Here is a 14,492-nt window from a genome sequence, read left to right on the forward strand (position 1 = left end):
CAGGATTAAAAATGACCTTCCACTAATTAGGGTCTATGCATGGAAAATATCAATGCACTTATTTTCCATGTATAGAAGCAAATTTATGGGGGGGGGGGGGGGGTGTTGTCTTGTCTTTTTCATTTAAGAATTAAAAAAAAAAAGTCTTTAGTTATAGTATCTTAATCTTGTGGTGTTAAACTTTGATACAAAAAAGATACGCTTAACTGCACCGAAGTGGATCTATAATTTCAATGACATGATTCAAAGTTCATACCCTGGGCTTTTGCTTCAGATTGGCAAGGGATGAGTTGCAGTTGGCCCCTAGCAATGCTGCATCTGCAGTTTGGCTCAATTCCTCTTCATCTGGACAAATGCTGCAACATGAGCCTTATGCAGGAGTTCAAGGGTACCCTTGGTAGAGGAATGTTGCTGTCTTATCTGTAGACCATACTCCTTGGAGAAATATTAAATCATCCCCATGCTCTTTCACTCGTTAGCCATTGATGTTAATTGTTAGAAGAGACAGACCGCAGCTGTTGTGGCTGGGAAGGCCTACACTCTCCACTTAGTAGTTCAGGATAAGGTGTCAAGAGGAAAAAATAGCTTTAATTTCACTGAGGCCAGGTTGAGAGGTTGACCTCTTTGCTCCCTGTTGAATAGCAGCTTTATGTAGAAAGCATTAAATTTTTGGTGGATGTCATCTCTCTCTGGGTTTTTTTTTAACCTGTTGGATGTTTTGCACGACTGAAACTTTGACAACTCTAACTCCTATTTCTCTTTACTTTTTTGTTTTGTACAGGTACACCCTGAAGTGCAAAACACAGTCAGATTTTGGCAAAGTGACAATGCAGTTTGAGCTGGAAGTATGCCAGCTTAGTAAACCTGAAGCAGTGGGTATTAGGAGGCAACGGCTTAAAGGTGATGCTTGGGTCTACAAGAGATTAGTGGAAGACATCCTGTCTAGCTGCAAGGTGTAACTTGCGGATGGCTCACATCCTAATGATCAAAGCCGCTGTGAACTGGTTTTAATCATTACACACCTTCTGGAAAAAACGGTTCAAAGAACTAAGTTTTTATTTTTAAATAGACGCTACTCTGTGAATAAGTGACGTACCAATCTGCATCTGTCCTTCCCTTTTTAATCATGTAGCTTTGTATATTTGCTCTGGCTTTAATTTTTTCTTTTGTCATATATGGTTATATACTCTGTATTCTGTAAATGTAGTTTCTAAAATAAAACTTTGCAGATATGCTAAGCTGCTCTTCTGACTTCCATGTAAAATATAAGGTCCAAATAAGACATAATAGTACTTATTCAAAAGATTATTTTTGGTGGATCTTCAGTTATCAAGTACATGTTGGGTAGAAAACAGATAAGAATTCATTTGCATAATTCTTTTCCTGTCTGCTTTAAGTAGGATTTATTGCGATCGTTAACGAAGTCACAGCTGTGGTTACCAGAGTTAAACTATATGCTCAATATGTTGAACAAAATAGGATTGACTTCAATAAATATGTTAAGTCAACAATGCTAGGATTTAAACTATGAACTCGTATAAATATTACAATATGGTAATTTATTACTAAGCCTCTATGATGGCTAACAATTGTGTGTTTTGATCTTGCAATAGCATTTTGAAGATCAGTTATTAGAGATTCCACTAGCTTCTAAGCCATTTTAGAGGCATTCCAAAATCTAAACCACATAAAGGTGGCAGCTCTAGGCAATTAAAATGGAGGTACTGAAGTCACTGTTAAGGTCTTTTGGTTTTATAAAATGGTCTATGAATATTATTCTGGCTGGATTACTGCAAATTTGTGCAACACAGGGAAGTAAATCTGTGTTGGTTTGGTGTAGGTGCTATTGTTTAATGGTTACAAGGCAATTTAATATTTGTTCATTGCCATCAACAGAGAGAGAGCTGTGTTTTAGTCTGATGGCAAGGTAGAGGTGCACATTATAAACAAAATGAATCAAAGGTGCATCAGTTTTTGTGAGCCACAGCTTGCTCACTAACAGTAGAAGAAAAAAAAAAATAGAGTAGTAAACAATAATTAAGACTCCTGCTCATAGCTTTGGCTACAGTAGTACTGGGCTCTGATTTTTTTTTTTTTTTTTTTTTTTTTTTTTATTTATTTTTTTTTATGAAATGCAGGCCAGAACTCTGGGTTTCGAAAATTTCAGTACAGAGTTTTGCTCAGGTGTAGTAAAAGTGTAATAGATAATTTTCCATGATATCAGACATGCACTTAAACCAAGTTCTAGGAATCAAACCATCACAAAATATAAAACTTAAATACAGACTACAGTTACCCTGTTACTTGCAAAGTACTACATAACTGTACTTGCTAATTTTGCATTAATTTGCTGGTAGGAATTTTGTATGTTCATATACAACAGGGGTGGGCAATTATTTCGGGAGGAGGACCACTTGCTGAGTTTTGGCAAGCCATCGAGAGCTGCATGACAGGTAGTCGAGGTAGACAAATATTAATTTTCTAAATTTTTAGGGGCCCTGTGGGCTGGATAGAATGGCCTAGCGGGCCACATCCGGCCTGCAGGTTGTATTTCACCCACCCCTGATACATAAACATCTGGTCCCTGCCTCAATCTTGATCTAAACTGAGATGAGTGTAACAAATAAGGAAGGGGCAATTCATGTAGACATGGTCTAGCTGCATGGAAAGCTTGACTTGCTGGGTGGGGGGGGTGGGTTAAAGCTGTGCACCCTCCACTGTCTCTGAGCCCTAGTCTAATTGATTTCATATCTTTCCTAATGTGAAGTGGCTCTTAAGTGACTTGAAGGACTAAGGTGATGGCCTTGAAACAACAGGTTTTATTGTCTCCTGTACTACTGCTGACTTGAGACAAACTTGACTGTGACCATACACTACTGTAGTAAAAGTTTCTGTGAAAATAATTGGACGGACTCAAATGACTCAAAGAAATGCACTAGTTCCCTGCTGGATAGGCTAGAATTTAGGAATATTTACCTGGCATCTTTTGGGTGTCATTGGAGACTATGCTCCTTTGAAATGAGGGAGACAACTCATTTGCAAAATGGTAGTGAATCCTGTGGTTCAGCTGTGCCTGGTAAATGCATTTACCTCTTTGTGCTGCACAAATACCAGTTGCTAGACTCTGCATTGGAAGTACTGTGCCAAACATTTGAGTTGTAACTGACTTTCAGTGAACCCGAAGGACATAAACCCTTATTCTAAACAGCATTAAATTACTGGGCAAACACCTAAAGTAAATGGAGGTGATGCAATCAATACTTTACTGGGGAGTAAGAAATGGTATCCATATAAACTGAAAGGAAGTAAGTGAAGCAGCAGTGGCTTCATCATTGCAACCTTCTGCTCACAGTTAACACAGACTTTTACTTTCATAAATAAAACTACGTAAGTATTCTTTTAATGCATGTAATAGCCATATTTAGAAGCACATTCTGCATAAATGTCTTCATCCCCTTAAGAATGATGAGTGATGTTATGAAAGCCCAAACAGTAATTAAGATGTCTTCCTTCCCCCACCCCAGCTTCTTTTTAAGCTAAAACAACTGGGAGATAATTGATTCAAGTTGTCTTGCATGCTCTGATGTGTGAAATAAGGTTCTTCTTTACAGGCTGTAGTACTGATTCCTTTGCTTAATATCCCTTGCTGTGAGTGATATCCAAAGACAAAAATCTGGGAGATGGCAAGGGTGCCTTGGTTTCAAAACTTTTTCTGGAATATCTTATTGAACATGCTACAAAAAAATACTTGGGACAGAAAATGGGATCGTTAGTTCACCAGGGCACCCGAGGGGAGAACTAGGAGTAATGGTCACAAACTCCTGGAAGATCAATTCAGGCTCAACAGTAGGAAAAACTTCTTCACAGTCAGGGTGTCCAAACTGGAATAAGCTTCCTCCAGAGGTGGTGCGATCATCTACCCTGGAAATCTTGAAGAGGAGACTAGACAGTCACCTTGCTGGGGTCACCTGACCCCAGTTACCTTTCCTGCTTGGTGCAGGGGTCTGGACTCAATGATCTTCCAAGGTCCCTTCCGGGCTTACAGTCTATAAATCCTAAGACTTGTACACCTCCACTTTTATCTCTCTGCCTTAAACATAGCCTGTTTTCTAAATTTACAGTGTCATTTGCATACTTGCTAAATACTAATAGCGTTTGAGATCTTTCTCTGCTGTGCTATACAGGGATTTGTATCAACTTACAGTATGCTGTAACTTGTACTGTTGCATTAGAGTCACCTCAGGTTTACTGATAAGCAGGAATCCAGGTTTTCCATTTCCCACGGAAAAACAGAGAAAACCATGGATTTCCCCTTTTTATCAGAGAGAACACGGATTTCTTTTAGCAGAGAAACCTGTGGATTCCCTGCTTTTGCAAACAGCTCTGAAGGCTGGTTGAGCTCCATTCTGTAAAAGCTGTTTGCAAACAGGGCGGGAAACCCCCAGCCCTGCCTGGAGGGGGAGGGGAAGGCCGGGGCCTGAGACTGTCAGCCACGGCTCCACTCAGCTTCACTCTTCTCCTGGAGCCTCAAGTAAGTGGTATGCAGGGGGCTGGGGGCCCCTCTGGCAGGGCTCGAGGATTGCAAGTTATAGCTGGGGGCACCAGCAGGGCTGCAGGGAGCCAGGAGCTGGCCCCACCCCCACCCGAGCAGGCAGAGCAGTGGGAGAGCCGGCTCCATGCTACTTCTGCTGCAGCTGCCCCTGGTGTTGAGGGAAAGGGGCTGCAGACTTGGGTCCCTGGCCCCATAGCCCTAGCAGCTGGGGGCCCCCTCCAGCAGGGTGGGGGTCAGGGACTGTTGGTGCAATTATTCATCAGAGAATTTGTGATTTATTTATTTTTTTTTTTTTATGAGAGAGAACCAGGATCCCTGCTAAGTGGAGAAAGCATGTCAGTTCTTGTAATTACAGGCAACCCCTGCTTAATGCTGTTTTGCTTAGTGCTATTTTGCTGTAACGCTCACTTTAAATTGATACCTGATTTCACTTAGTCCTCAGCGAGTTTTACTATAATGCTCACAGTCCGTCATCTTGGGTCATTAAAAGAAATTGCAGTCGCCATCTTGGGTCATTACATACTTTCGGTTTTGCTTAACACTCATTTCGCTTAACATTCTTTTTTCAGGAACCAATTAAGAGCGCTAAGCAGGGGTTGCCTGTATGGCCCTTTTCACTCTGGACATTGGTAAGGATTGGCAACCACCAACATGCATGCCACAGCACGGCATGTAAGGCCATTTTCCTTGGCATGCTGCAGCTGACCTAGGCTCTGGGCAGCTTCTGCCAGCAGCTGCCCAGAGCTTGGGTTGGCTGCAGCCAGGAGGCTGCAAACAGCTGCATGGAGCTGTGCAGCCTGGCACCAGTTTCATGGCTGCAGCAGCTGTGCATGTACTTCTGAGCACATGGTCAGGAAGGGGCCTGGGGCAGTGTAATCCTGGCTCCTCCCCCATTGTCCACTCAGAGGCACATGTGCAGCTGCTACTGCTGCCATGGAGTGGATGTTAGGGCTGTGGAGCCCAGCACAGCTGTTTGCAACCTTCCAGCTGCCTTTTACAGCTGTCCAGAGTCTGGGCTAGCTTTGGGAGGCTGCAAACAGCTGTGCTGGGCTCCAGAGCAGCAGCAGGTGCATGTGCAGCTCACAGCACATGGAGGGAAAAGGATGGGGGAAGCACAGCCCTAGCTTCTCCCCTGCCATCCACCCTAAGGAGCATGCACAGCTGCCATGGAACTGATGCCAGGGCTGCAGAGCCTGGTACAGCTGTTTGCAGCCTCCTAGTCACCTGCTACAGCTGCCTAGAGCCTGGGCTGCCTGTGGCAGCCAGGAGGCTGCAAACAGCTGCACTGGGCTCTGGAGCCCTGGCATCGGCTCTGTGGCTTGCAGCGTGTGGCAGGGAAGGGGCTGGGACAACACAACCCCAGCCCATCCTCCACCATCCACCCAGAGGCATGCATGCAGACACTGCCAGCAATGAGGATTGGACTCCTTGTGGCTCCCCCCCCATCTCTGGCATGCCAAGTCAAAGTGTGAATAGAGGTTGGGATGATTTTGGCACTCCAGCCAAAAATGTTGCCGACCCCTGCTCTAATGACCAAATGTGGATGACAGTTTTCACCTAGAAAGTTTATCTTAGCTGCGTGTTCTCTTCTTGTTTTATTTTTTTCCTCCATTTTAATCTAAAATTGTTTGAAGATTGGACACTTTTTACAGAAGTGGCTTCTCCCTTGACAGATTTCACATCTTGTATCTGTACCCTTAGGCACAGGTTTTTTGTTATATCTTTTACTGTATACTTATTTAGTTAAAGCACATTGAATAACCACATGAATGTAACTGATGTCCCACACTATTTGCCAGGCTACTGAATTGACCTATGGGTGAGATCCATTGATGCTGCTGCATCATATAATGCAGAGGTGGGCAAAATATGGCCCTCCGGCTGATTGGATCCATCCGGTAGGCAGGCACTCGCCAATGAATTATATCCGGCAGTCAGTGCCCCTGCTGCACTCTGCATGTGACCAAGTCCTACCCACTCCCACCTGGGGCATCATGTGCTGCATTCCCAGCCTCCCCCACTAGAAGGCACCAAGACCACTTTGCAGGCAGGGCTGTTGCAGATGCCCAGGGAACTGCTGGGCTCCCCTGGCCTCCAGCCACAACAACTTCTGTCCCTGCTGCAGCGCTCCAGACAGCAATCAGGGAGGGGGAGCTGCAGCATTGAAGACAGTGGGGCGGATTCTGCCTGCAGCTCACTTTGCTCCTGCTTGTGCATGGCTTGGTGGGGGAGCATGTGGATGGAGGTGGCGGGGGCCTGAAGGAGCCTGTCTGTTCACAAAGCCTCATCGGGCAAGCACAGGACTAGCAGGTGGTTTGGGAGCAGCAGCAGGAGCCAGCATGGGCTTGGTGCAGCCCCACCAGGCAGGCATGTGGGCTGGAAGCAGTGGCAGCAGGAGCCAGCACAGGCTCAGCAGCAGCCCCACTAGGTAGGTGTGAAACAGAGACCAAGAAAGTTGGCAGTGCCAGGCTTGGTTCTCTGTCCTCCCCTCCCCCAGGGGCTTCTCTTGCTGCCCAGTGGTGGCAGATGCTTTCCCACTCTTTGAACACTGTGAGCCAGGCAGGCAGCACTGATCCCTGACCCCCTCTCCTTGCCTATGCCTGCAGAGGGGTGGGCTCAACCATGTCACAAACAGCTAGTGGGAAGCTGGGTGGGGGGAGGAAACCCCCCACACACATCCACACCCCTCTTACAGCCTCCCCCCCACACACACACACACACTGTCCCACACACCCTACCATACCCATATACCACTTACACCCTCCACACGTACACACCACAACCACACATATACCCACACCCCGCCACCATACTTGCCCACACCCAACAGTCCCATACCCACATATACACACATACCCCTCCCGCACACCCCACCCCACCATACCCACACACACTCATACACTCCACCTATCCCTCCATACACAATATACAAGCAACCCCCGCACGCTCCCAAAATCCCAAGGAGTACTTCCTGGGCAAGGGGAGAGACTTCTGGTGGCAAAGGTCAGGGGTTGGGGGTGGGACTTCCAATCACAAGATGGTGACGAGAGGCAGATCACCTGTCATGGGGCAGGGCTACCCTTGCAGCCCTCAATGCCTCACCAAAACTCCTTAAGTGGTCCTCCAACCAAAATAATTGCCCACCCCTGATATAATGTGATGGGAACCCATAAAACACAAATTGTGTCAAAATTTGCTCTATGCTAATCATAGCAGAAATTACAGCTGACTTTCATGTCTCTAGTGGGTTATGGAATAGAGAAAATCCCACACAATTTACTGATTCCTTTTGATGCACTGGCTGGGGGAGTAGTTAGCTGATTGCACGATTTCACAATGATTACACACTTAATTCATACAACACAATTTTATTTTAAAACTCTTTGCTACGTATATAACACTGCTTAGCTTTAAGAAACACCACAAACATTAAAAACACAATAATTAAACAATGCTCCAAATGCACTTCCTTCCCAAACAATGCTATAAGAATTAGTGTTACAAAAACAACTACAATTACAACTAAAAGTTAAATTTGAATCAATACTGTTATTTTTCATAATATACTTACAATCCTAGAATTCCAAGAAGCCAAATACCAAAATATGGTTTCATTCCTCAGTAGTACAATTTAATGGGTTGGCCTCAGTAGTATGGTTCAATGGGCTCGCCTCAGCAATACAATTCGATAGGCTGGCCTCAGCAATACGATTCAATGAGTTGGGCTCAGCAGTGATAGGACTAAGTCCTCTTCCTTCAGTCCCTTTCGGGCGCTCCGCGGCTTCAGCGTGAACTAAGAGATTCGTGTTCACGGAGAGGTTGGGTCAGGTGATCAACCTGGTCCGGGCTACACTTGCGATTCTTCCTTCGTTGTTCTGCAAGTGAAGTCGCCTCCAAATTGGGACAGTAAGTTACAGGTTTTTATTGAGTGAGCTGCCATCAGTGGGCTCCTCCTACTCAATTTGTCATAACTCCCAAATTTGGGCTCGGATCTTACTCAACAGATTCTTTTGTTGAGCATTTTAAATTACTCTTGGGGAGACTTCTTCCATATCACTGTAAATACCCCTTTTTTACCAGTCTGGTTAAAAGGCCCTAGGCTTTGATGCCTCGGAACTCAGGATATTTGCTTTCTTTGTAAAAGACTTCTAAAGATGCAATTTAAATTAAGGCTTTAAGTGAAGTCAGGACATTTTTCACGTAGCCCCAAAAACAATGAGCTAGATAAGGAGATAAATCCTATCTTCTTCCTGAAACTGGCTAACGGGCAACCTTTACAAACATTCAAACTATTTCATTCAATATGACATTTCAGAGGTAGAAACAATGCTGACATGGAACTGAATTTTGAGAAAAGGGGGACATGGGCATTAATAATCTAAGTTGATGAAACTGAATAATGGTTAACGATGACAAAGTTTGGAACATGACAATAACTTAGAGCACAACTCTCAGAAAAACATAACAAATTTGTTTTTCAGAATCAATCGGGGAATGAGGCTGTTAGACTAATTATCTACCCATTGTTTTACTTAATTAAAGTCAATATATTAACCTAAGGGAATTATTGGGCTGACATCTATAATTTATGAAAATAGTGTAGCATTTTAAAAAACAAACATGAGAATGCCATATGGAGCACTCATCAAATGTCTAAAAGCCACAAACCATTATTGTTGGGACAGAAAGATAACAAGGTTGTAGTTTGCTGCTTTTTAATATTTTTGGCAGTTGTTGCCAATGCCTACAGCTTTAATCTTCTGGTCCTTGAAAAATATAATAGCATTGAAGTCAGCTTCACCAAAAAGCTTACAGTATAAGGTTTTGTGATCAGAGCCTATTTAACTCCTGGAATATGAATTTTGCCACCTCAGAATACTTAAGTACACTCACAGCTTTGTTCCGCCATCTGTTAGGTGCTGCATATTGCTAATTTCCATCCAGGTTCAGTCCTGCTGTGGGCTTGCATGATGTTTGTATAGGGAATCCTTTGGCCTGAAAGATTTTCAGTATTGCTAATGATACAAGAAACAGAGAGAACGTTACTTGATTCAGATCATAGACTGATACGGGACTTTCAGACACAGTAAAGTGGGAATCCACTTTCAGGGAGGCTATTTTAGCAGGCATGTTTCAGACCTGGTCTGCCTTCTGAAGACTCTGATTTACTGTATTTTCTCCATGGCTGGATCTAGAATTTTGAAAAGGGGTAGAGAGTGAGATGCAGCACCACATATAAAACAACATATTTTTCTCTAGTTTATTAAATATAAACTAGAAGCTTTCCTAATACGCTAGGGGCTTATGGCTGTATTGTTCAGTTTAAGATCGAAGCAGAAGCAAATATAACTTCATTGGAATGAATTAAAAACCACCTGCCAGCTTGTGAAATAGCTGCCCCTGGTATAAAGCTCCTAACAGACAGCAGAATTGCAGAACAAAGGATAGCTTCAATGGTGGAACAATAAGACTGGTTTTTAAAAAGAGGGTCATTTACACCTGTTGGGTGAAGAGTTTGGAAGGGATTGGGTAGATTATAATGAGCTGTGAAGTCAACTGACTTGTCCAGTACTGCCTGCCCAGAAATGCTGCTGCCACTGCCAGGCGATTGGTTTTAACTTTTGGGTGAAGCAGGAATCAAAGAGGGGTGCAAGTGCACCAGTGCACCCCCCTGGATGCACCCTGATTTTCTCTCAGACAACACATCCTCAACTAAAACATGTGCCTTGTTTTTGGAAGGCAGAATGTAAAGAGAACGACTTTTCCAGAGTCATGGCTGACCAACGGGATGACAGAGGAAGTTCCTGCTGCCTCCCCAAGATTGTCTCCTAGAATGCCGCACTTCCTAGACCTTCCATGTTCCCAGGACACCTTGTGTCACACAAAGTTATACCCTGGGCCCTATGCTACTTCATGCATGAGCTATAGTGCTTAGCTGATAGCTATGTCTTGTGAGAGGTTTAACGCAGGACTCTGCCCCTTCTTATTTGGCCATATAAGCAGCAGCCACCCTTGCAGTTGCATGGCAGGCACAGTATCTGCAGGCATGCTTCCCTGCTTCACATACATGCTTCTAAATTTGAGGGGGCTAATTTTTTGGGGGGAAAGGTATGTTTTGTATGTGAGAAAATGTGGGATATGGTAGAAACTCACCTGGGATTTGTTTACTGTAAAGTGCTGTATTAAGTCTATAGTTTGTCCTTTTTAGTTTTGTTTAAATTTACTAAGTTCATAACATTTTAAGGCAAAAAAGCAAACATGACACATTGGTTATCTATGTAGTCTATTCTCCTGCATGGCCCAAAAGGACTTTGCTCAGTCATTCCTGCTTTGAGACATCAACCTCTGGTGATAGACATCCAGGTGCTTGGCTGCAGAAGCAAATGTAAGTTTACATAGATGTGGAAGGAAGACTGTGATGCCTGTTTTCTGACCAGTTCTTCAACTAATTCTTTTGCAATATAGAGATGTTTTTTATACCATTTCTGTGTGACTAAGCTCTGTAACTCTTTATAATGTACGTAGGAAAATTTGTCAGATACTGATATGAATGCCTTTTCATCCTTAACATGGACTACATGCATGTCTGAAGATAAGGGGGAATGCCTTTCATGTCAAGGGTCATTGTGCCTACTGCCCTTCAGATAGCTTTTCTGATATCTTGCATTTTTTTCTTCAGTCAGTTCATATACCCCTTCGGGTAGCTCAGGATTTAGTACATCTTACCACAGAAGATCAGATGCTATGCACTTTCTGAAAAAAAAACTAAGGAGTGGGGCTGGGGAGGGAGCTCTTTAAATTGCCTCTAGTTGGACACCAAATCCCACTATCACTTAAGAAAATCCAAGCTTGTAATCAAAACGGTGCTAATATATGTTCTAACAGTCTGAAGTTTAAAGTCAAAGAACTGCATTAATTTTTTTTTCTAACCACTTATATCTGAAAATATAATGCTAAGGAAGTTATTGGATGCTTGATACTTTTGGATGATCATATCTCTTTGGAGCCTATCATAGGATCATAGAAAATTAAGGTTGAAAGAGACCTCAGGAGGTCATCTAGTCCAACCCCCTGCTCAAAGCAGCACCATCCCCAACTAGATCATTCCAGCCAAGGCTTTGTCTTGCCAGGTCTTAAAAACCTCCAAGGATGGAGATTCTACCACCTCTCTGGGTAACTTTTCCAGTGCTTTACTACCCTCCCAGTAAGCAAGTTTTTCCTTATATTTAACCTAAACTTCCCTTGCTGCAACTTGAGACCATTGTTCCTTTTTCTGTCATCTGCCACCACTGAGAACAGTCTAGCTCAGGGGTGGGCAATTATTTCAGGTGGAGGGCCACTTCACTTAATGAGTTTTGGTGAGCTGTTCAGGGCTGCAAGGGTAACCCCACCCCTTGACATGTGCTCTGTCACCTGGTCACCATCTTGGGGCCAGAAGTCCCATTCCTAACCCCTGACCTTTTCCACTAGATGTCCCTCCCTTTTCTCCCTGGAAGTACTCCATTGGGATGGAGGGAAAGGTTGCTATCTTGGAACCAAAACAAACCCAACAAATCATATGCTAGAAGTCAAACATCTATTAAAACATATTTTAATTTTATTTTTAAAATATTTTGTAGTGATTTGTGTTTGCTTAGTGTATATAAGGATGATTGCATAATAGTTCAATGCACAAAAACATAAAAAGTAACCTGTTAGTGCCTATACAAGCTGCCAGAATAGCACCACAGAATACATAATCTGAATAAATATGATGACTGTCATTTTTGTTGGCAGTGAGCACGTTGACACGTGCATTAAGGCACTTTTTCCAATTTGAATTTAGTACCTCCAATGTTAGGTACTAAGGAAATGTGCATTAGGCTGCCTCAATGCTCAGTAATAAATGAACATGGTTTTTAAGTGACACTTAATGAGCCTATTTTACTGCGCATTAGCGTAATCACAGTTTTTTACGACACTTTAATGCACAGTGAAATAGGCTACTGCGCACTACAGTGCACATGTAGACATACCCACTGAGAACTAAACCAGAGGCTTCCAGTCCTAAAAGCAAGTGTGTCAGCTAGACTGGAAGAGCCAATATCTGCTAATAGCTTACATCCTTGATGCATTGGGCACAGATATAGATACGCAACAGATACTAACTGGTGGGATACAGTCTCAATGCAAGGCCCCCGGTTTGCCAAACACAAACCTGTGAGGAGTCTCTGGATTTTTAGTGCATGTTATGCTTGTGAAAAGCTGTAGCGCTGGAGTCCAAATCTGTGCTACTCTTGTGGAGGGACCATCCCTTGGAACAGGAGTGTAAACAAGCAGTTTCCAGGCCCATTCACGTACTGGCCTCAGCTGAAACTGCCCAGCATTATCAGTTGTGGTGGTGGTGCTGGCTTTCTTGAAGAGGATGCCTCTTGAAAATGGCCAGCAATTCCCAGCTTTTATTCACCTAGTCTCTCAAAGAGCCATCAGATTATAATGGCTTCCCATTGCTGCCTCCTGGGCTGGATAGAACCATCTGATGCAAAGTCAAATCTGTCTGTCTTGCTTGCACAAAATCAAGCGGCATAGCTCCAGTAAGTAAGAGCAGCTGTTTGGGCTTAGTGTTGTTTAAAACTCCTTGTGACCTCCATGACAACAGCAGCTGGCTCTGGAGTCCATGACTTACTCTCAGTCCTAGAGACCATCTAGTCCCAGGGCAAGGCGGGCAAGGCTGGCTTCACTATTGTATGCTAATATATTTTGTTTGGTCAGATCTGCATGTTTAAGTAGATTTGAATAAATTGGCTCACTAGAAATCCTGTTTATTTCTCTAAGCATGTTCTGCAGTGGCTAAAGCCTTGACTAATCCAATTTCCCATAAATCAGGGATATTGGATAAAACAGATCAACTTATTCTGGGTTTTGTGGGGGTTTTGTAATATTAAAAAGTATTATTTTACTTTGAGAACAAAATATGCAGCACAATTTTACAGTGGAGTTCATCAGGTTAAAAAAATCAGACAGCCAGATTTATTTTTTATCAGTCAGCTCTGACAAAGCGATGTAGAATTAGACACCCCATGAACTGTTCCTTTGGTTTAATGTGAGGGCTGCGCTTCATTAGAGGATATAGAATAATCCACTGTCATTTTTGTTTTCATTGTATTAGTTTTTTGGCAGAGAATTTATTCAGCCTCCGATATATAGTTATTTATGTGCTACCGACTTGCTTTTTGGCATTCCCTAGAGAAAGCTCCATTAAAACTCTTAATGTGACACCACATATTTTTAGTAGACTAGAAAATAGTTACAATTTTAATTTAAATTGAAATGACTATGTAATAGCTGGACAAATCATTCTGAGCTCCCTAGAGCTCTTAATTGTAATTCTCCATTGTTTCTATGCATAAATTTTCTTTCCAAGTGCTCATTCTGAAATACTTACTAATTTTTTAAAATGTTATATACTTGCTTATTTAATAATGTTCTATGGTTAACAACTTCACGATTAGACTTTAATATTAAATATAAATGGTAAAAACAATAGCTTCTTTCAGTGTTTGGAAAATAAAGTGTGCTTTTATTTTAATAAGAGTTTAATTTAAAGAACTTGTATTCTATAAAAGAAGAAAGAGAAGCAATCCTAACCAGAGAAAGCATCAGTTATGTACCACAGGAGTATTATTTGCTCTACAACAAGGAATGGCAGCATTTCTCAGTGTTGCTATCACAAAGGACAGAAAAATCATGAGATTTTTTTTTTTTAAATGCCCAGTACCTAATTATTTTCTTATATTAGGTATCTACTTATTTCTAAGTAGTCAGGGGAAGCTGTCTGCTGATGCACGATCATCTCAGAATCCAGATTCAACCTGAAATCATACAATTATAGAAAAATAGCACTGGACAGGAACTTCTTGGTGGTCTTCCAGTCCAACCCCCTGCTCAAGCCAGGGGCATT

At 42.7% G+C, this 14,492-nt stretch overlaps 1 protein-coding gene across 1 annotated transcript in view; it reads left to right on the forward strand.

Annotated features, from left to right (window-relative positions):
- The window catches only part of MELK (maternal embryonic leucine zipper kinase), a 43,331-nt gene extending 42,187 nt beyond the window's left edge, over positions 1–1,144 (forward strand). Inside the window, exon 18 of the mRNA XM_006021450.1 lies at positions 782–1,144. Coding sequence (XP_006021512.1) covers positions 782–959 — 178 coding nt within the window. The 3' untranslated portion in view covers positions 960–1,144. The remainder of the gene's footprint in view (positions 1–781) is intronic.
- The last annotated feature ends 13,348 nt before the right edge of the window (positions 1,145–14,492 follow it).

The sequence above is a fragment of the Alligator sinensis genome, unplaced genomic scaffold (assembly GCF_000455745.1).
Source record: "Alligator sinensis unplaced genomic scaffold, ASM45574v1 scaffold434_1, whole genome shotgun sequence".
NCBI classification, from domain to species: domain Eukaryota; kingdom Metazoa; phylum Chordata; order Crocodylia; family Alligatoridae; genus Alligator; species Alligator sinensis.